Genomic DNA, 23,819 nt, shown 5'->3' with positions numbered 1-23,819 from the left:
TTGTCAGTGGGTTGGTCCATAGGTTGGTCAGTGGATTAGTTCTCTTCTTCCATCTGGACATTCTTTGCATTAAAGGGCAGGGTGTAGAGAGCAGGAAGCGGCAGCCATCTTAGATCTGTGACAAGTACATATATCTGAACAAGTTTATGTAAGGTGAAATAATACACTTGATTGGTCATCTCCCACAATTCCCTATGTTTCAAGGTTAATTAAGTATTTGATCAGGATTACCTATCACTCTCCTTAACAGAACAACATACCGTATACTCTTAACAGTGATACAGTGATATGTATATATACAATGTTAAACAGTCCTGCTCTGTCCTCTATCTTAACTGGTCTCTCCTAAAGGGACTGTGTGGATACCGCACTCTGGCTATGGAGGCATAATATGGTTCTCTAACCGCTATGCCCAGGTGTACACTCCCAGCACTGTCCGCAGGACCGGTCCGCTCTGAGGCTTGATGGTGCGGTGGTGCGCACTTCACTCCAGGAGGGCGATGCAGGACTTCTCTTCCCACGATTCTCTGGACAACTGGGCTCATTAGGCGAGGCCTTCTAGCAGGCTGGATACCAACTCTCCTTTGTGTGTCCCTCTGCATGGCCTGGAACTGTCTCACAGTCTGCCACTTCCTGCTTCTCCCTGCACATTTCTCAGGGTAGACCAAACAAACACACAACAGCAGGGGAGATGTGGGCCACTCCATTGCGCTCTGCAGGGGAGAAGTCTCTTAAAGCCAAAGTACAACAAAGTTTGAAGTCACAGTAAAGCAACATCCTTAGTAAAGGCTGCACTCCCTATCAGGCCTCCAATACACATCCGTTAAAAAAACACACACAAACCGCGAGACACGTATTTTCCCTGCGTGTTGCGTGTGGTAAGTACGTGTCTCGGGTACGTGCGGTCCACGTGTGTTCTCCGTGTGCTCTCCGCGATAGCACATGGAGAACCGGTAATTTGCATACTCACATGGTCCGCGCTGCTGTCCAGGGTTCTGATCTTCGGCTCTAGCCTCGCCCACTCCCCGCTGATGCTGCTTCCGGCCGAGCGGAGGGGCGGAGATTAGCGCCCGTGACAGCACACCCACCTCCTTTACACGCTCATAACGAGCGGTGGCCGGCAGGAACAGTTTGCAGCGGTGTTAATTTTTAAATTAATGACACGTGTTCTCCGGCACATGTCACACGGAACCGCATCCACACTACATCCGTGTGGTATGGGTGCGGGCCATGTGACACCCGTGCTGCCGGAGAGTATGTGGACATGTCAGCGTGAGAAAATCACGGACGCACGTAAGTACGAAATGGACACACGTTCCGTTCCAAAATACTTACATGTGTCCAAACAATAATGAAAACATAGGTCCACGTGTCTCCATGCCGCCGGTACGTGAAAAAACTGCCAAACACGTACCGGCGGCACGGATGTGTGTCTTAAGGCCACTTCACACATAACGAGATCGTGAACGAGATCGTTACTACGTCACAGTTTCTGTGATGCAAGAACGACTTTAATAGCGATCTCGTCATGTTTGACACGTGCCAACGATTCACCCCTTGCTGCGAAATTGCTGATCAATGCCGAACAGCTTGGGCCATTTTTGGCTCGTTGGAGTCCTGCTGGGCTGAATGAATCTGTATGTTTGACACCCTACTAACGATTTCGTTGACGACCTAGATGAGATGCACGAAGGCGTGTAGTTGCGTCCCCGTTTCCATGCCCCTTCTGCACCAATTGGTTGGCGCTGAGAACAATAGCGTGTAGTTATGTCACCATTTCCGCGCCCCTCTCTGCACCGATTGGTTAGCACTGAGAACACTACTGCATTCTGATTGGGTATCGCTTCATGCTTTCAATCAGAACACAGTATTGGCCACCAATGAAAGCGGAGGGGGGTATGGAAAAGGCGACGCAAATGCACGCCTACGTGGCTCACTGCATTTCACTACGCCCCTAATGGGATCGGAATCATTAACATAGTTGCTGTGTGACAGGGTCCCAACGATTTGAAAGATCGTTATACGGGACGCATGCTCGTTCCTAAAGTCGATACGTGTGACACCCAACATGCGATTTCAACAACGACTCAGAAATGATCCAGGAAGTGTGACGTAGTAGCGATCTTGTTCACGATCTCGTTATGTGTGACTGGACCTTTAGGCCTCAGAACGACAAAAGACCTCTGGGGGAGATTAACACGTTTTCATTTTTGGGGGGTTTCCATATATGCCACTCACATGTATCTGCTGAGACCAAGCAAACTAGAGTGTACCCAACAGTCACATTTTTGCAGAGCCCAATATAGGCAATATGTAAATGTAATGTATTCATAAATACAGTGACCTATATAACTAATGCATTTTGTAGTAAATTTACTCACATAAAAAGAAAGCTACTTGCTATAAAAAAAACAATAAAAACAAACAAGATTTAATAGAAAGTCTTCAACAGGAATTTATCTGATGATTTTCCATCCCTGTTCAATAAACCCATGCCTTTCATCACAACCCATTCAAGATTAATTTGAACAATTGAAGTGTTTTTCAGAGTCTGATTAATTATTAGATTCTCAGAAGATTCAGCAGCAGCATCCACTTTAAGCCTCACATGGCAATAAACTGTTATCTGCACATTTCAAGATTACCAGATGATAATTTGTCCATTGCTAAATTTTCTCACTAAGGGAATGGAAAAAAAAATCAAGAGGCATAAGTGCACCATTTTTAGATTTACAGGTTGTAATTTTAATGGATAAAAGTAGTTTCTGTACTTTCAATATTATAATAAATTTAAATAGGAGAATCACACTCTCCAGTAGTAAAAAAGAAAGTAATTTCTATTAATATAAAAAATACAAACACATAAGTTTGTATTTTTGTTATGAATAAAAAAAGACTTTCTTTTATTTTTGATTTTTTTGCCTATATTCAAAAACACACCAACAGTATATTACTGTTATTTGTCTACTATAAGCACCTGCTAGCTTTTGACACATCCAATCTTAGTGGTTTACAGTAGTACCAAGTATCCTCATACTGACTAAGTGCACATAGTGACTCTCACCAAAACACCAGGCACCAAAGCTCATTGTGAACTTACTTCTATGCAAGGCCTGGACAAGTTAATTTGGTGCCCTAGGTTGACAAAACTGATGGTGCCCTCCTCCCTTCCCAATGAACCCTCAGACCCTCGGACTTTCATCATTAGGACCGAAACGTCTGTGCTCTGTTCACTTTGTAAGGATTTCAAAAATAAAAAATCACAGCTATTGTTCAGCCACGAGTGCAAAGTCTCTCTTTCATATCATATCAAGGAATTGGATCCTACTTGGGCGCCACAAACAGAAGTGCCGTGGTCATTCTTCATCTCAGATTTCAGCTGGTGTCATGAGTTTCCATGGATTTTTGCACCTTTCTTTCTTCATGTGTTCAATACTTTTTCCCTGTGTCATTTCTCATTATTGAGATGCCTCCACAGACGGTGGTACACCTTTATCAACACAGGATTGTACTGCGATACTACTGATCTGAGTAACGGCGCCATGGATCTGCATGCCCTACATCTTTATTCTAACAACCTCCTGATGAACCACATATAATGTGTGGGGAAACGCGTCGAGGTGGAGACTACCATAATCCATTATAAATGGTCGGCGGTGCACTTTCTTTGAGGGACTGTATATCAAACACCTTGTAACCCAAACTGGACACTTTCTTGGATTATTTACTCCTGTATGTGATTTACGTCTCAGCACCAATGTGCCTGAAAGGAACATTCAGAAAACCTGAAAGTTAAGTTTGACTTGGCGTGATTCATCAATGTCCGTTTTGTGTACTTTAATGTATCTATTGTCTAAATTGTGTCAATTTGTCATTACATTATGTATGTAAACCCTGTTCTTGATATTCAAGACCAGGGGTGACCTGTACATTTGTTATTTTTGGAGACAAATTGATGGTGTGTGTCTTTCATTATACACTAAATGGTGTGGTATCAAAAATTGTTTATCTACTTTAATAAAGATTGAAAATAATTTGGGGAAGAATTGGTTGTTGTATACATTTCTCATTATTGCACATCACTAAATTTATGGACATGTATTGTTTGATTTCTTCGCCTCTGTGGATCGGATGGATTGTTAACGACATTTGGTGAGAAATTCACGTCAGTACCTTTAGAAATATATTACCTTAGACAATTGGTGATGTGTTGAATACTTATTTTATCCACTGTATATATTGAAATATAGTGAAATAATAGCTGCAAATGCAGTCAGAGAAAGTGATTTAGAAGTTCAGTGCTAAGGCCACATGCACACGTTGAGTATTTAGTGAGATTTTTAGCTTAGTATGTGTAAACCAATACATAAATTGGGAGAATCAGATGAAAAGTATAGTAGAATCACGGGCACCACTTCTGCATTCTTCACCCACTCCTGTTTTTAGCTACAAATACTGAGGTAAAATACTCACCAAATACTCTACATGTGCACGTTGCCTAAGCTTCTCATGCTCTTTATTGTGGTATGCAAAATAAATCAGATACCTCTTGCGTATTTTGTTGTCCATCTAAACTGTATGCACTGCACATCTTTCTTAACCGAACAATGAAATTCACCATACACCTGAACTGATGAAGGGCTTCCAAAAACCAGGCCAGGAAGTGGCAATTATTAAACCTTATAGCAAGCTATACTATTAGATGACCTAGAATGCCTATTAGAGCTCCCTAAAACTTGCATATATAAATTAGGTCCCACTCCCTCCCAAAAAATTGGACAAGTGAAATCCGTTTGGCTTTCTATATGTCCTGCGAATGTTATGTGAGTGCAAATGTGAGCCAACCTTTACAGAAATTGTAGGGAAATATAGCTAATCCCAATTACTTGTCCTGTACTTTGTGGGCCTTTATACAATAAAAAATTGCTCAAACATTATGATATTGACTAGCCTTGTGATAATTTCTACTACAGATTTCTTTCTTTTGAGTTATTGGTTTACACTGGTATAGAGATAGACAGGAATTTGTCTTTCGGAAAGTTTGCAAATTAGCTCTCACCTGCAAGAAAGAACTCTGTCTGTCTAGTCTTATCTGTTAGGGTATGTTCACACTGAGTTTTTAGAAAAGTTTTTCAAGCAGAAAGTAAGGAAAAATTCTCCAAATCATCCTAAAAAACTCAAAAACTTGGAGCTTCTGCCTCAGAAAACTAAGCAAAAAGACTTAAGAACCCGTCACACACAATAAGATCGCTAACGAGATCATTGCTGAGTCACAGTTTCTGTGACGTAGCAACGATCCCACCAGCGATCTCTTTATGTATGACACCTACCAGCGATCAGGCTCCTGCTGTGAGATCGCTAGTCGTTACCGAATGGTCCAGACCATTTTCTTCAAAGGCGATGTCCTGCTGGGCAGGGTGCATCGCTGTGTTTGACGCCTACCAATGACCTCCTTACAGGATCCTAACGCCCGCTGAGATCGTTATACAGGTCGCTCATCATTACTGCATCGTTGGTAAGGTCTGACTGTGTGACATCTCACCAGCAACCTCCCAGCGACTTACCAGAGATCCTTATCAGGTCGTATCGGTATTGGAATCGACTGGTAAGTCGTTGTGTGTGACTGGGCCTTTAGTGTGCACATAGCCTTATTTGCATGCATAAGTACTTGGAATGACAATACTGTATATAATGTAATAGTAAAGGGATATACCGTGTTTTCCATATTGTAAGATGCATTTTTTTCCCCCAAAATTGGGGGTAAAATGGAGGTGCGTCTTACAGTGCAGATACTGTATGGCTTACCGGGGTGGCAGTGGTAGAGCGGAATCATAGTTGGCAGGGTCGGCAATACTGAGGGTGTCACTGCGGTGTTGCAGCAGTGCGGACGCTTGATCTGACTGCAGGCTCTATTGAGTCGTCCACGGTTGACTCAATGAACTTCAAGAAAATGGCTGCGAAGACGGCGCGTGCGCAGATTGACACAATGGTCTTCAAGAAAATGGCTGCGGAGGCCTTTCTGCGCACACGCCTCCTCTGTGACTATGCTCTTGAAGTCCATCACGTCAACTACAGGAGTTTCAATGGAGCCCGCAGTCAGATCAGGCGCCCACCGCTGCAACGACACCCTGCCATCCCATCCTATGACCCACCTCTGCAGTGAAACCCCTGAAGCATGCTAGCAGACCAATGGCGCCCATCACCGTGACACCCCTGAGCCTGCAGCATCGCCTACCCTGCCTCCTGTGACCCTTCTGAGCCGCTCCACCAGCGCTGCTCCCCCCGCACTAGGATTATAAGACGGACTCTCATTTTAACATTAAAAATATTTTTTCCCTATTTTCCTCCTCTAAATTTGGGTTCCATTTTATAATTCGGGGAATCTTCTAAACCGAAATTACAGTAGTTGCACAATTACAAGTTTATACATTTTTTTTTTATTTTAATAATTTTTTAAATTTTATTTTTCTCATGTCTTTATATTCCTCATCAGAGCTGATTCCAGCAACAATTAGAATGAGCAAAGTGCAAAAAGTGATCTATATTGTTAACCTTTCACATGCTATGATGATATTGTTTACAATAAAATAACCCCATAAATTAGGTAAAATTGGAAATAGATACCATTCTGAATAAGTTTATTTAAGTCCAGTGGAGGCAATGAAACTTCTAAATTAGTTTTTCTATCAGTAAATATACTTTGTCTCACCATTGCCTCTGTTTTAAGTAACAAAAACATAATTTTCAATTTTCTTCATTTCAGGTCCCGGAGGTTCGAAATTCACAATTGGCAAGTCCATCTGGTTGCTCTGGGCTCTTGTATTTAACAACTCTGTTCCAGTCGAAAACCCAAAAGGCACCACAAGTAAAATCATGGTTCTCATCTGGGCATTCTTCGCAGTAATATTTCTCGCCAGCTACACTGCCAATCTGGCTGCATTCATGATCCAGGAGGAGTATGTGGATACTGTGTCTGGACTCAGCGATAAAAAAGTAAGGGATTAAGGATTTCTGTTGTTGATATTAATTAAATTTGAAAAACTGTTTATTTCAGAGATATATGAATAGTGTTTGTGCAAACGTTTTAAGCAAAAAAATGCTACAAAGTAAAAATATTTTCGAAATAGTAGCATTAATAGTTTTTTTATCTACTAATAATATGCAAAGTGAATGAACAAAAGAATTTTTTTTAATCAAATCAATATTTCATGTGACCAGTTACACTTGGCCTTCAAAACAGCATCAAATCTTCTAGGTAAACTTGCACACAGTTTTTGTAGGAACTATACAGGAGCACCGAGCCACCAGGTCCCGGGGCCACCATCCCTGCCCACGGAGCGGTTAACAACTTGCTGCACAACATCTCCCCTGGGTGCCCCATAACAGCAGCGGTGGTGTCCCACCTCACCACACACCGTGGGTGGCGTCACAAACTTACTACGGCCTAGCCCGTACATCTACGTCCCCCCGTTTATTCGGCGTGTCCGCGAGACCTCCAGGTCCGGAGACCCTCGAGCCACCACCCCTGAAGGCCCGGATCCGAGCAGCGCAGGCTGCTGGCACGGGGGCGGCACAGATAAGTATCTGCAGGTATGTCTTGGCACTCATTAATCCAGACCAAATCCCCAACTTCATTGGCTGAAATGCACCAACATTTGCAAGTAACCTGCACTAAGCTTCACTTTTTCCTGTAGACTATCACTATTGTACTAGTCTCCATCCTTTTATATATTGACTCCTCAGACCGGTGCACCTGATGCCATATTTCTGCGAGTCTGTTCTTATGTTTTTGTGAATATTTGAGTCACTTAGCTTTGCTTTTATATTAAGGATCTGGCTTTTTGGCCTCATTTATTTCATGAAGACCTTTTCTGGTCAGTGCGAGAGTTCTTCGAATCCCACTGGCTGTCGTCACTTCTGAGCTGATGACACTGCTAGACATCTTTTGATTTTGAAGGGAAATAAGCATGATTTGTCTTTCATCTGCTGAACTAAGTTTCCTTGGCAGACATTTGCATCTATGGTTGTCAACATTGTTCATTTCTTGGTGCTTGTTCTTCTTGAAAATTTAAGGCTTTAGCATAAATAGATCTAACAGTATGTCCATTTTGGGGTCTGAAAATGAGGAAAAGACAAAGGAGCTGAGCCCACTCCACATGTCAGTGGTGTTACAGATCCGGTATGTGTCTCTACCAGTAGAAAGCTATCTGTATGTGCTATTTTACCATTTACATGCCACCGTCAATCAATGACAGCTACATTTAAATGGAATAGTTGGTGTGTACATACATCTGTTTCCATAGGCCCTGAAATACGAGATCATGGAGTATTGATGAATTATTATGGAAGGCATAGGCCTGCTCAGGACCACTTGGCTGCCATCTTGGAGTTCCTGTGAAGCCTTGCAACAACCAACCATTACTATTAACTCCAGTTAATATTCCCACATTTCTGCCCTGTGTAATATATCTTCACTGCTAATTTAGGCTACACACTCAGGCTGGCAGGATTTGTAGACTCGGATTATGTGACCCTGATGACATCATCACAGCTCCTTTTGCACTTCTATGTGCTGCTGTCTTATGATTGGTCAGCATTATACAAGAGGCAGAAATACATGACCCCAGTGAAAACTATCTAATAACACCCACTTGGACTTAATTATAGTTAAGCCATTAGATGCCAAATATGTGATTGCTAATTTCTTTACAATGGAGAGATTAAAAAGGTTGTTTGGTTTGAAATTATGTCTGCAGTAACTCTATGTGACTGCAGACTTATGAATCCTTCCCGTGTACACTCTGTGCACTTCAAGGTTTTACCAGTTTCTGAACAGGGAATGGTCATTATGTGAGCACAATTATGCGATATGCATGTTACCATCCAGAACCCGACTACTGGAATCGGCCTCACTCAATACCAATGTACTGAGCAGGGCTGCACCCACTAGAGAGCCACACCTACTTCTATTGAGCAAGGCTGCACCCACTAGAGAGCCATGCCTACTTGTATTGAGCAAGGCTGCGCCCACTAGAGAGCCATGCCTACTTCTATTGAGCAAAGCAGCACCCACTAGAGAGCCACGCCAACTTGTATTGAGTGAGGCTGCACCCAGGAGAGCCATGCCTACTTCTGTTGAGTGAGGCTGCACCCACTAGAGAGCCACACCTACTTGCATTGAGCAAGGCTGCACCCACTAGAGAGCCATGCCTACTTGTATTGAGCAAGGCTGCACCCACTAGAGAGCCACACCAACTTGTATTGAGTGAGGCTGCACCCAGGAGAGCCACGCCTACTTGTATTGAGCAAGGATGCACCCACTAGAGAGCCATGCCTACTTGTATTGAGCAAGGCTGCACTTACTAGAGAGCCACGCCAACTTGTATTGAGTGAGGCTGCACCCACTAGAGAGCCATACCTACTTGTATTGAGCAAGGCTGCACCTACTAGAGAGCCAAGCCAACTTGTATTGAGTGAGGCTGCACCCACTAGAGAGCCATGCCTACTTGTATTGAGCAAGGCTGCACCTAATAGAGAGCCACGCCAACTTGTATTGAGTGAGGCTGCACCTACTAGAGAGTCACACCTACTTGTATTGAGTGAGGCTGCTCCCACTAGAGAGCCACACCTACTTTTATTGAGTGAGGCTGCTCCCACTAGAGAGCCATGTCTACTTGTATTGAGCAAGGCTGTACCTACTAGAGAGCCACGCCAACTTGTATTGAGTGACGCTGCACCTACTAGAGAGCCATGCCTACTTGTATTGAGTGAGGCTGCTCCCACTAGAGAGCCACGCCTACTTGTATTGAGTGAGGCTGCACATAGGAGAGCCACGCCTACTTGTATTGAGCAAGGATGCACCCACTAGAGAGCCATGCCTACTTGTATTGAGCAAGGCTGCACTTACTAGAGAGCCACGCCAACTTGTATTGAGTGAGGCTGCACCCACTAGAGAGCCATACCTACTTGGATTGAGCAAGGCTGAACCTACTAGAGAGCCAAGCCAACTTGTATTGAGTGAGGCTGCACCCACTAGAGAGCCATGCCTACTTGTATTGAGCAAGGCTGCACCTAATAGAGAGCCACGCCAACTTGTATTGAGTGAGGCTGCACCTACTAGAGAGCCACACCTACTTGTATTGAGTGAGGCTGCTCCCACTAGAGAGCCACACCTACTTGTATTGAGTGAGGCTGCTCCCACTAGAGAGCCACGCCTACTTGTATTCAGTGAGGCTGTTTCCACTAGAGAGCCACGCCTACTTGTATTGAGTGAGGCTGCTCCCACTAGAGAGCCACGCCAACTTGTATTGAGTGAGGCTTCTTCCACGAGAGCCATGCCTACTTGTATTGAGTGACGCCGCTCCCATTAGAGAGCCACGCCTACTTGTATTGAGTGAGGCTGCTCCCACTAGTCGGGTTCTGGCCAAGAACATGAATATGGCACAATTGTGGTCACATGACATAGTGACTTCAGGCTTATCATTATAGACTGGACAACCCCTTTAAATAATAAAATAAAAATAAATACTTTATTCCTCTCTGCTGTTACAGAGTGTGTCCAGTTCAACCTTCAATTTGGTAAAAGTTCCTCTTTAATGAATATTTTGTAAAATATGATGGACACATTTGTTAGTAATCTTGTATGTCTTCAGTCTAAAGCTAGCTATACACTTCTGATTGCAGGTGTTACGTATTTTGATAGCCTATGGGTATGAGTATTCACGTTTTCTCCATACAACAGAAACAAGTGTTAGATGAGTCTTATTTTACACATCACTTTTTCCCATGTGGTAGGAGTATATGGTACAATATTCATGGTTGACTAGCTTATAGGGAAGTTGAGGTTGATGGCAATGGGTGCAATCAACTTTAATCTGACAGTGATTTTCTAGCCAAGTTTTATACTCGTCTTAGAAAAATATTTTGAACAAGGATTCCGATTGCCAACTCTGAATAATTTCAAAACTTTGGATGCAGGGGAACAAAAGTGTCCTCCAGACAGATTCAGCAAACTCTGTCTGGAAAGAACAATGGAACGAGACACAAAATTTCAACATGTCAGATAAACGCTTTTTTCAAAACCAGTTTTCAAGAAGACAAGAAAAAACATTTGATTGTTGGGGACTCTACTAAAATTCTCATGAACTGACAACAAACATACAGAACTGGTTTTAAAATAAGGAATCATGTAACTGGAGATCTCTGGGTAGAAATCTTTAATTTAACTGCAGAGAACATTGTTTTAAAGGGAGCCTGTCAGCAGGTTTTTCCCTTATGTACTGTGGCCACCACCAGTGAGCCCTTATATACAGCATTCCAGAATACTGTATATAAGCGCCCAGGCCGCTCTGTAAAATGCACCTTTATAATACTCACCTAGGGGTAGTCTGGTCCAATGAGTGTCGCTGCTCTCGGTCCTGCGGCTCCTCCGTCTTGTGGGATCGCCGTTCTCCTGCCCAGCCCCATGTGCATGATGTGCCCTGCGTCATTCACAGAAAGCTCTTCATTGCATTTCTGCGCATGCACACTTTGTTCTTCCTGGCTGAGGGCAGATCAAAGTATTGTAGTGCGCATGAATGGGCCGTCTTCAAGTTTCTTCATGCCTGCGCATTACAGTACTTTGTTCTGCCCTCAGTAGGGCAAATCAAAGTGCACAGGAAAGCAATGGAGACCTTTCTGTGAATGACACAGAAAGTGTCATGCACACGGGCCTGGGCAAAAGAACTGTGATTCCACAAAATGGAGGAAGTACCGGACCGAGAACAGTGACACCCAACGAACCGGACTACCCCCTAGGGGAGTATTATAAAGATTTTTTTTTACCTTAATTAGAGTGACCTGGCCTATTATATACAGTGTTCTATAGTGCTGTATATAAGAGCTCATTGATGGTGGTCACAGCTCATACGTGAAAAATATGGTGACAGGTTCCCTTTAAACTTAAGCACCCTTCAGAATAGGTTGGGAGAATATTCCAGACGTTTGAATCATTTCATGTTTTCCCTGTCGTCATCCATACTGTAATATATGTGTTATGTATCAGATGTAGGGATGTGTCATTCCTCATCTTGTCTCTGAACCCAACATATCCAGAGGCACATGACGTAAGACATTAAACAAACATGAAAAAAAGCTAGCCATCCATCAGTTATTTGTCACTCAAGGGTTCCCTTGCTAATACAAAGCATATATTTATTGTAATATTTTTCCTGTATGGCTGTGACTAATGGCTTTGATGGATACCATCCATCACTACTAGTCTTTCCATGTTAAAGTCTAGTCTGATGTGTCATGTCTGACGTAAGAAGTGAATGCTTAAAAGTGAGTATCACTATCTCATGTGAATCAAGCTTTGTTGGTGAGATTTAACAACAAGAAACAGTTTGACCATTGCGATATCATTAACACAATACCGTTAATTGGGCAAGAATAGTTGCTGGCTTGTTTGACTAAGCCAACTTGGATCCACATGACATCCACCATTAACCAGACAGCTGTATGATATTGTAGGCTGGAGAAAATAGACCATCATTAAACGTGGCCTCCATTAACAACTATAGCAAGACGTCGCACAAGAAGTATGGTGACCTTGGCGTCAATGAACAGGTGCACGCCGATGTTACAGACATTTTCCTAATGAATCCACATGATTGCAGAATTTCAATAGAGTGTTTTTTCACTCGGAATTATAAATAAACATTACCATCAATTGATCTTTGAAGAGAAAGCTTGAGGCTTGAGTCAGAAGTGTTGGAAAAAGCTCCCAAATATATATAATTGTAAGAGATTTTTCTTTTTATATATACCTTCCTAATGTCAAGGCCAGATATAGAGCTTAATTCCTTAAAATAGTGCATAGCATATAATTGCTGCTGACATGATGCCACTTTTTTCCGCAAAGAGCGTAATCATCCTCTTCAATCAACATTGCTGGTTTATATATGGATGAGGCATCAGGATTGAAATTGGAAGTGCTTGTAATTCTGTAGTGATGCAAACATTGAAATTTTAATGCAGAAATCTTCAAATCTTGTCACAATATGTCATTAGTAGTTTTTATGATTTTGTAAGAGATTGGTGTAATCAAGGGATACAGTGAAAATGCAAGCAAGATCTTGGCAAATTATATATATATTTTTTTTTTTTACTAATTACTTTAACAAGACAGCAAGCGACCAAGGTAGGTAGATAAATGATGGTCAATGTCACCAAAACTCATCTTGGTACTGGCCTGTACCATCAATCCTCATGAATACTTTCTTGTCTGCAAATCATCTCAATATTCACCAATTAGCATTGAGTATTAGGGTCATTTTCAATTAGACGTAGCGGTATCTAATTACATGGATATATAACCTACGGGCAGCATGATGTCACAAGTATGTAACAGCGTCATGTGATCTTGGGGAGATCTGGTATCAGAAGGTCACAGCGAGTTGTTGATGGCAGATTCACTTTAGTGCCCGCTCGTCATAACCCTGAGTATGATGATATTTAATTCCTTCTGGTACTGAAGGGGTTAAGGTCCATTTCTTTCCTGCAGTGATCTAGCAGATACTTCCCATGTCTACTCCTTCCTATGCTGGCTGTAGCTCATACCTATGCTGTCCACTCAGAAGGAGCCAGTCTCTGGAGAGAGCTGAGGTGTTGCTTCAGTTGCAGCTGGGAGGTTCCAGCTGGATTATTTGTTGTGTCTTTCCTACTTGCTTGTCTTTCCTACCTTGTGTCGTCTTATTGCACTGGTGAGACTATCAGGGTGAGTGCAGAGCAAGTGAAGGCCAAGGCTCCTGATCGACATATGGGCGCAAAACCCAGTTAGGGACATTAGGGAGTGCAGTGATCAGCCTCAGGTGAGTGTTAAGAGGTGACCTCGCTTCACTCTTCTTAGCATGAGGGCCTTCCATTTTATTGTTACCTTGGTTGTCGCTCTGTGTTCCCTCACCTGGTTTCTTTTCAGACCGGGCTTGACAGGTGCAGTCACATTGTGACCCATGGTAGTTCAGTGGTCAGCAATGTTGGGGTTCTGGGTTCAAATACCACCAAGGAGAACATCTGCAAGGAGTTTTTACGTTATCCCTGTGTTTTTGTAGGATTCCTCCTGGTTGTCCGGTTTCCTCCCACACTACATAGACATACTGATAGGGAATTTACACAGTAAACCCCAATCGGGACAGTGATGATGATGTCTCTAAAACGCTGGGGAATTAATGCTGCTATATAAGCAATTAAAATAACTCAATAAATATTAAATAAGCAACAAATATGAAATAATAGAAACAATTTAACTAAGGTTCTTAAGATAGACAGACTAGGAACAAAACCACTGAAGAATGGCATGGAGAATACCAATCCAAATGGTACATAGTGTTCATGATTTTATTAATTACCAACAAAGAAACTTAAAACCTGCACAGATAAGAATGTGATTCAAAATTAGGCAAGAGGGACGAAGAAGAAGCAAAAAGAGGTATGTTATGGATCAAAGTGCAGATCATGACCAGCAGAAAGAGAAACGCAATAAAAGTAACAACATGATACAAATATAATTATTTATTAAAATAATTATTAATTTCAAAATATCAACAGTTAAAGTGCAGATGCTTTACAAATGGTAACGTAATTGCCTTAAACTCATCCAAAGGCTGCTCTCCTATTTGGGGAAAACTCTAATGATGGGTAGAGATGAGCGAACCTGAGGTGCGGCTTTCAAACCAAACACCAAATTAAAAAATCATTGTTCGGGTTTGGGGATCGGATACTTTATGTGCAAACAAAACTTGTGTGAGTAACACTTGGCTCAGGTATGCTTGGTGCTCAACCTTGTGTGAGCCCCTTGCAGTGTTTGAATGGCGCACACTGGGGGTAACAACAGTGTGCTCACATGTAGTGTGCAACAAAAAAAAATGGAAAAGCCCGCTTACCCTCCCCCGGAAGTGATCTGCTTATGGCTGGCTGTATGTGGGCTGAGACTCAAACTGCCAATCAATAACCTGATCCAGGGTTTCGATGAAGCTTGTGGAGCAGTGGGGGTTAGCAACCAGTAGCTGCTTGGATTACCCTTAGCTAGCAATACGAAAAATGCAGTGGGAGCCCAAACTTTTTTTTTTTTAATTATTTATTTAAATAACTAAAAAAAATGGGCTTCCCTGTATTTTGATTGCCTGACATCACAGTACTGTAAAAATAAATAAATCATTTAAAAAAAATGACGTAGCTCTCGGCAGTATTTTTGATTCTCAGCACAGCTAAAGCAGATGGCTACGGGCTGCCACCCCCACCCCCATCTGCCTGGGATTAGCTTGGCTGGCAATCAAAATACAGGGAAGCCCATTAATTTTTTTTTATTTAAAAACATAATTAAAAAAAAAATGCGTGGGCTCCCAACGTATTTTGATCGCCAGTCAGGTAAAGCCAGGCAGCTGGGGGCTGGGATTCTCCGCAGCCCACAGCCACCCCTGGAAATGGCGCAATGTTTCTTAGTGCCATTTCCAGGTGCTTTACCCGGCTCGTCCAGTGGCCGTGATGGCGGTGGCTCGCTGTTTATTAAAGGGGTTAATGCCAGCTTTGTATTCTCAGATGGTACAAAGCCCGAGATTCATGGTGTTACGCCAAATTATACATTGCCATCATGAATTTCTAGGAAACAGTAAAAAAAAAACACAACACAGAGAAAATTTTTATTAGAAATAAAACAAAAAACATTTAGAGACTCCACCTTTATTATAAAAAAATCCTTAGTCCGACGTAATCCACAGGGACAGCAAAGTCAACTTCATCACTGTGCACAGACACGGTCTTCTCTACATAGTGAGAAGCACAGAGCCATGTCAGGTCTGCTACATCACTGTGCACAGAGTGTCTATACACAGTGAGAAGCACAGAGAGCCATGTCAGGTCTGCTACATCGCTGTGGACAGTGAGGGATGATTGCACTTACGTTTCGCAGTGCATCACTCCACTCTCCCGACAGCAGCGCCTCAGCAGTGAAAATACATGCCGGTGATCCTCTGCCGTCGGGAGATTGTGCGCCGTGATGCGATGACACTCACATCACAGCGCACCAGGACCTTAGATGACGTCATACTCACGTGACCAGTCTGTAGCCAAAGAGGTAATACAACATTCACACGTGACTGGTCACATGGGTATGATGTCACAGTCATGGCAGGTCCTTTTAGCCAGAGGTGCTTACCAGGCGGCATAGCAATGATCATACGGACGCGTTAGCAGAAGCGCTGGGAGACAGAATCTGCAGGACACGTCGCGGGACCTGTAAGTATGCTCAAAAGGTTTTTTTAATAACGTGCTTTTTTTTAACAGCTCCTGGACCTGAACTGTAATATGAACATCCCAGAAAGCTCAAGTCCGGGGTCGTGTGCACGAACACCATGTGTTCGGTACGGACACCGAACTTTACAGTTTGGGTTTGCCCATCCCTATGGACAACCTCTTTAATGCAATCTGCCTGCTTTGTAAAGCTGATATGAGGGACACAAATATCAGAGCAAAGCACATAAGAATAATCATGCTAAAAAAAATCAATTTTTTATAAGAGACATCATATGTTAGGTGGAAAAAGATTTTACAATTTATCTGATAAGACAAAAATTGCAAACTACACAACTCCTATAATGGCAATCTCATATGTTAGGCCCCGAATGGACTATATATTGTAATACACATAGTAAAATCAATGTGAATGTTTCAGATGGCCAAGTTGGAAGCTGCTTCCCCAGATCCAAAATGCTTTTCTGTGAAAATCACTGCATATTTTTGAGTAACTAAAGAGGAAATTATGTTTAATTTACCAGTGACAATAACAAATTAAGTGAGCTCATTCATAGGTGTTATTAGTTATTACTAGAACAGAACATTTTACACTAGGCAAAATCAATCAAGTGGCTGGTTCTGTAGGCCCTTTAATAGTCTACTTATCTTTGACAACATTTTAGAAATTAAATAATATAAAAAGTCACCTTTGTAAATCGAGAAGCCGCACAGTATCTGATACTACACCTTTATTGAAGAACAGAGCTGCATTTACAGTTCTAGGCGATTGAGATATAATTCACCGTGTGTATTTTGCTGCCTCAAGGTTTTTCATAGAAATTGCTTAGGTGTTTAGCATTATTATTAGTCATTATTATAGCGCCATTTCTTCCATGGCACTTTACATGTGAAAAAGGACATACGTAAACAAGTGCAATAATCATGAACAATACAAGACACAGACTGGTACAGGAGGAGAGAGGTCCCTGCCCGCGAGGGCTGACAGTCTACAGGGAATAGGTGAGGATACAGTAGGTGCGTGTAGAGGTGGTTGTGCAACGGTATAGTAAACTGAAGGTTACGGCAGGTTGTAGGCTTGTCTGAACAGGTGGGTCTTCAGGTTCCTTTTATAGGTTTCCACGGTAGGTGAGAGTCTGAGAGTTCCAGAGTATGGGGGATGCACGGGAGAAATCTTTTATGCGATTGAGTGAAGAGGAGATAAGGGGGCAGGAGAGAAGGAGATCTTGTGAGGATTAGAGGTTACATGCAGGTAGGTACTTGGAAACTAGGTCACAGCTGTATGGAGGAGACAGGTTGTGGATGACTTTGTAGGTCATGGTTAGTGTTTTGAACTGGAGTCTATGGGCAATGGGAAGCCAATGAAGGCATTGGCAGAGAGGAGAGGTCAGGGAGTAGCGGGAGGACAGATGGATTAGTTGGGCAGCAGAGCGTAGGATAGATTGAAGGAGTGCAAGAGTGTTTGAAGGGGATAATAAGGGCATGCACTATTGTTTTTGCAGATCCTTGGTAAAGGAATGTATGTATCCAGTAAATATTTTTGATTTGGAGTTGGCAGAAGGTGGAAAGGACTTGGATGTGTGGCTTGAAGGAGAAAGCAGAGTCAAGGGTTATCCCCAGGTAGCAAGCACACGGGACTGGGGAGAGGGAGCAGCCATTGACTCTGATGGATAGGTCAGGTGTGGTGGTAGCGTAAGATGAGGGATAAGATGATCAATTCTCTTTTGCCCATGTTTAGTTTTAGAAATCAAGAAGAAAAAAAGGATGAAATAGCAAACAGACATTAGTTTAGCATTCTAAAATCATGTCACTTCACTGACATTTTTAGAGGTTTGTCTGTCTGATAAGTTGTAGTCCAGGTCTGGATTGACAGTCTACAGTTTTGATCAGTTTACTAACTGGCCATTATGAGCAAGAATGCCGATACACCTTTAAGCCAGGGCTACACCACGACATGTTGCACAACAGCAGTTTCCTAAAATGTGCACAACAAAAATATTTGTGCAACTTGTCTGTGAATTGATGTCAATTAACTGATTTAGAGATCTCATTTTGCTTTAAATAAGCAGCCAAGTTTAACGCAAGCTGCACAGGAGTCGCATGTTATATGCCCTTTGCATTGAAGTCTATAGCAAGTGTGTCGCCCAGGGATAGGGGGTACTCAGATCCGGGCCAAGGGGTCACTTCTGTAGGTATCACGGTGGCGTGACCTGGTCTGTGTTCCCTGGCTCCACAACCAAAAAGGGGGATTATGTACAGGGGAATTTGTAAGTTGTATGATCCGTGACGCCACCCGTGGTGTGCGGTGAGGTAATGGAGCACCGCCACTGCCGGTCAAAGGATCCCGGGGATGGTGATGGGCAGCAAGGTGGTGATTTTCCCTCCACGGGTAGGGTGTTGACGTCCCGGGACCCCGGTGTAGTGGATTGGGAAGCGACGGGTGCAGTCCATGGCTTGGACCGGGTGGTGCAGGAGTACTAACAGTATAAAGCAATAACTGACATGAGTCCAGGAATTAACCAAGTTGCTGGTAACTGGTGCCCACGGATGCTGTGAGGACGGGTCCCACACCCGTGTGTAATTCAGGTGCTCTTCTCCTGCCTGAGGTCTGTGTCTGCTTCATACACAGGTCTGGACTGGGTCCCGACAGTCGGCACCGGGGGGGGGCGCTACCCTCTCCCGGTCCACTTCGGGCCCCACAAGCGGCTGGCCTATTCCTGAGGCCCTTACTGCCACTTTTCCTAGCTCCACACAGGAGCTGCTTCCAGACTTCTCTCCTCCTGCAGACTGACTACAGCTCAAACTCTGCTCTGCCCTTCCTAAGCTCCTCTCGCCCCCTCCCTTTTTTCCTGGGGAGGGGGTGAGTAGGGCCTTATTGGCTGGTGTGTATCTGTGTGGGAAACTCCCCAAGGGAGAGTGAGATCTGCACCAAAAAGATGGATGCAGACCTCTGTGACACCGTGGTTTTGCCAGGGTAGCACACAAGTATGTCACTTGTGACTTGAAACCAAAAAATCAAACAAATATGGAGACATTTCTGGCTGTGTCTCAGTGGCAGCATGTCACAGATTGTAACATGACTCTATAGGTAATGATTACATCCAATATTGCAATACAAGACAAGTTATTTTGTGTATAAAGTACTTTGGGTATGAAAAGACGACACAGTGTTCCAGCAGACAGTGACCCAAAACAAATGTCTAGATTGGCAAATAAACGGTTCAATCACAATAAAGCAGCCATGCTGGATTGACCCCCACAGTCCCCAGACCTCAACCCAATCGAACACTTGTTGGTAGAGTGAAGAAAATGCTGTATACATACCCAAGTGAGTCGGACAGTATGCACCAACATTGGGAACATGTAGACCTCGAATCAGATTTTCGTCAAGACATGCTTGAAGAGGATAGAGAACATGCCCAGAAGAATTCAGGTAGTGATGAAAGCCAAAGGTGGATTTACAAAATGCTAACAAAATAATAAAAATTAAAGTTTAGATTTTAATTAGTAAAACAGTAACAATGCAGTGACATGACAAGAATTTCCATATCTAATCATTTGCTAAATAGTTGCAAATCAAATTTATGTATGAGATAGCCAAGATGATTGTCTATAAAATGAAGGTTGTCTCACGCTCAAAGCGGTAGTGGATGGTGAGATATGGAGCCTGAAAATCAAACGTTCAAAGCAATGTTACCCTTTTGCTTGTAACTGTGTTTATTATTACTGCAGTTCATTGTTGTGCAGTGACTTAAATATATATTTAGAAGGTTGTCATGGTTTTAAGTTTTTAATCGTGAAGTTATGTGATATGTAATAAAATGTACTCTTCTGTATCTCTGGGTGTACACCTTTTTCTGTATTGCTTCTTTTTTTTCTCTGATCATTAGTGGTTCTTTACAGTGGTTTGACCCCAGTTGTCACATTTGTCTGTGCGTCTGTAATGCAAGCCGCTACTTACGGGTAGTACAGATGGAAGAGTAGTCAAGAAAGCCGAGGTCTGGTAACAGGAGGACACGTATGGACACAAGGAGAATTCAGGCGTAGTCAGGTCACAATCCGGGGTCAGTATTCCAGGAACACACATAATAATTTCAGGGACAAAACTGAGACGTAGTCAGTAGAGATGAGCGAACCGGTCCCGGTTCGGCTCGAGGTCGGTTCGCCGAACGGAGGTCCCGTTCGAGTTCGGCTCGTCGAACGTTCGACGAACCGAACTCGAGCCAATAGGCTATAATGGGAGGCAATCACAAACACATAAAAATGCATTATAAATGTACACAAACAGTTAATAAACATTGCCATAACACTTACCGGTCCTCGCGATCCCTTCTGCACTCTGTCTCCTGCCGCTATTCCATCCGATGATCGCTGAATCCTCCCAGTGACGGCACTGCCAGCAGAGATGCAGGACCTATCGTGACGTCAAAATAGCCATGTGACCAGTCACGTGGCTATTATCTCATTGGCTACAGACTGGTCACATGACTATGACACGTCATGTAGGACCTGCGAGTGCATCTCTCCGGTACACGGTGCACATATGTGTATCGCCGTGTACCGGCGACATGCTCTAGCACACATTCGACTCCCCGTTCCGTTAGGGACCGGCTGACACAGCCGGTCATTAACGGAGATCACCGTTGCCATAGCAACGCAGTTAGCGGTGACGTCACCGCTAACCGCGGCTCCGAGAGCACCGTTGCTATGGTAACGCGTCTGTCAGCGTTACCGCTGTTACCGCTGACAGCCAGCACTGATCACTCACTGAGTGAAGGCTGCACGCTGCTTCCCGATTGTAGTGAGGATTGTAGTGAGGATGAGGTTCCCCAGCCCCAAGTGATGAGCTGGTGCACCTCATCCTCACTACAATCGTCACTACTACTACACTAGTGAGGATTGTACTGAGGATGAGGTTCCCCAGCCCCAAGTGATGAGCTGGTGCACCTCATCCTCACTACAATCGTCACTACTACTACACTAGAAAGAAAGAAGACAGAAGAGCAGGATCGTGGAGGGCTGACAGGGGGTAATAAAGATGGAGTCTCTAATGTGTCTGTGTATTTATTTCTATTAAAGTATTTTTTCTCTGTGTGGTGTTTTTTTTTAACCCTTTATTGGAGATTCTTAATGGCCGGGTCAAACGTGCCTGACATTAAGAATCTCTGGCTTAATACTGGCTAGTAAAACAAAGCCAGTATTAACTCATGATTACCCAACAAGCCACCCGGCTCCAGGGCTGTTGGAAGAGGTGGATACAGCGCCAGATGATGGCGCTTCTATGAGAGCGCCATTTTCTGGGACGGCTGCGGACTGAAATCCGCAGCAGAGGCGCCCAGAAACCTCGGGCTAACCCGTGCTGCGGATTCCAATTCCCAGCTGCCTAGTTGTACCCGGCTGGACACAAAAATGGGGCGAAGCCCACGTCATTTTTTAATTATTTCATGAAATAAGTGAAATAATTAAAAAAAAAACGGGCTTCCCTATATTTTTGGTTCCCAGCCGGGTACAAATAGGCAACTGGGGGTTGGAGGCAGCCCGTGGCTGCCTGCTGTACCTGGCTAGCATACAAAAATATGGCGAAGCCCACGTCATTTTTTTGGTGGGCAAAAAACTTCTGCATACAGTCCTGGATGGAGTCTGCTGAGCCTTGTAGGTCTGCAGCTGCTGTCTGCTCTTCTCCATACAGATAGACAGCAGCTGCAGAACTACAAGGCTCAGCATACTCCATCCAGGACTGTATGCAGAAGTTTTTTGCCCCCTGAAAAAATTATGTGGGCTTCGCCATATTTTTGTATGCTAGCCAGGTACAGCAGGCAGGTACGGCTGCCCCCAACCCCCAGTTGCCTATTTGTACCCGGCTGGGAACCAAAAATAAAGGGAAGCCCTTTTTTTATTATTTCATGAATTTCATGAAATAATTAGAAAACAAATGACGTAGGCTTCGCCCCATTTTTGTGTCCAGCCAGGTACAACTAGGCAGCTGGGGATTGGAATCCGCAGCACAGGTTGGCCTGAGCTTTCTGGGCCCCACAGCTGCGAATTGCAGTCTGCAGCCGCCTCAGAAAATGGCATTTTCATAGAAGCGCCATCTTCTGGCGCTGTATCCAACTCTTCCAGCACCTGCCTGCTATACCTGGCTAGCATACAAAAATATGGCGAAGCTCACGTCCTTTTTTTGTAGTTTTTTGGCAAAAAAAATAAAAAATGCTTCCCTGGATTTTCCATTGCCAGTGAAGGTAACACCAAGCAGTGGGGGTTAGCAGCCAGTAGCTGCTTGGATTATCCTTAGCTAGCAATACAAAAAATGCAGCGGGAGCCCATATATATTTTTTTTAATTATTTATTTAAATAACTAAAAACAAAATGGGCTTCCCTGTATTTTGATTGCTGGACATCACAGTGCTGTAAAAATAAATCTTTAAAAAAATAACGTAGCGCTCCGCGGTATTTTTGATTCTCAGCGCAGATAAAGCAGACAGCTATGGGTTGCCACCCCCATCTGCCTGCCGTTACCTTGGCTGGCAATCAAAATACAGGGAAGCCCATTAATTTTTTCTATTTAAAAAATAGTTAAAAAAAAAAATGACGTTGGGTCCCCCCATTTTTGATAGCCAGCTAGGGTAAAGCAGACGGCTGTAGCCTGAAAACCACAGCTGGCAACTTTACCGTGGTTGGGGATCCAATGTGGAGGTCCCCTCAGGCTCTTTTTTATAATTATTTTATAAATATTAATAATTACACAATAAAAGTAGGGTCCCTCCCAAATTGGATCACCAGCCAAGGTAAAGCGGACAGCTGTGGTCTGGTATTCTCAGGGTGGGAAGCTCCATAGTTATTGGGCCTTCACAGCCTAAAAATAGCAGGCCGCAGGCACCCCAGACGTGGCGCATCCACTAGATGCGCCAATCCTGGCGCTTCACCCCAGCTCATCCCGTGCCCTGGTGCAGTGGCAAACAGGGTAATAAATCGGGTTGATACTAGCTGTAAAGTAACCTGAGATCAAGCCCAGCAGTTTGTGATGTCATGGCGTCTATTAGATACCCAACATTATAAACTGTCAGTACTAACAAAAAAAAAAAATCGACAAAAGAAATTTATTTGAAAAAACAGTCCCCAAAACATTTCCTCTTTCACCAATTTATTGTAAGAAAAAAAATAAAGGGGTCCCACGACGACTCTGGACCGTCTAGAATATGGGGGGGAGACACTCAGGGAACGTATCCCCCATTTTCTAGGAGTGCGGATCAATCATGTGAGGAGTGTGGGTGCAATGAATCTGCACTCACTCTTCTCGGGTCCACAGCAGCAGAGTCCATGTCGTAATGGTTGCTACCAAAGCTGCAATGCCCTGCTCATGAGGTAAGGGCATGCCTAATCAGGAGAACTACTGTAGAGGAAGCTCTGCTCACTGGTATATAGGTGCTCAGAGGTAATAATAGATAAGAGTGAGAGAACAATAACATAAACTCGAACAATGTAGAGGTACAATTGGGATGCAGCAAAAAAATTGCAACACAGCAAGAAATGAA

General features: G+C 43.5%; 1 protein-coding gene across 4 annotated transcripts in view; it reads left to right on the top strand.

The window, feature by feature from the left end:
- GRIN2D (glutamate ionotropic receptor NMDA type subunit 2D) overlaps window positions 1-23,819 on the top strand; it is a 1,213,579-nt gene that overhangs the window by 1,046,112 nt on the left and 143,648 nt on the right. For all 4 annotated transcript variants that reach the window (XM_075328780.1, XM_075328779.1, XM_075328778.1 and 1 more), the window contains one exon: window positions 6,764-6,993. In XM_075328780.1, coding sequence (XP_075184895.1) covers window positions 6,764-6,993 — 230 coding nt within the window. The remainder of the gene's footprint in view (window positions 1-6,763; window positions 6,994-23,819) is intronic.

The sequence above is a fragment of the Anomaloglossus baeobatrachus genome, chromosome 11 (genome assembly GCF_048569485.1).
Source record: "Anomaloglossus baeobatrachus isolate aAnoBae1 chromosome 11, aAnoBae1.hap1, whole genome shotgun sequence".
Classification (NCBI taxonomy): Eukaryota; Metazoa; Chordata; class Amphibia; order Anura; family Aromobatidae; genus Anomaloglossus; species Anomaloglossus baeobatrachus.
Note: the sequence above shows the minus strand (reverse complement) of the source record. Positions and strands in the feature narration are given on the sequence as shown.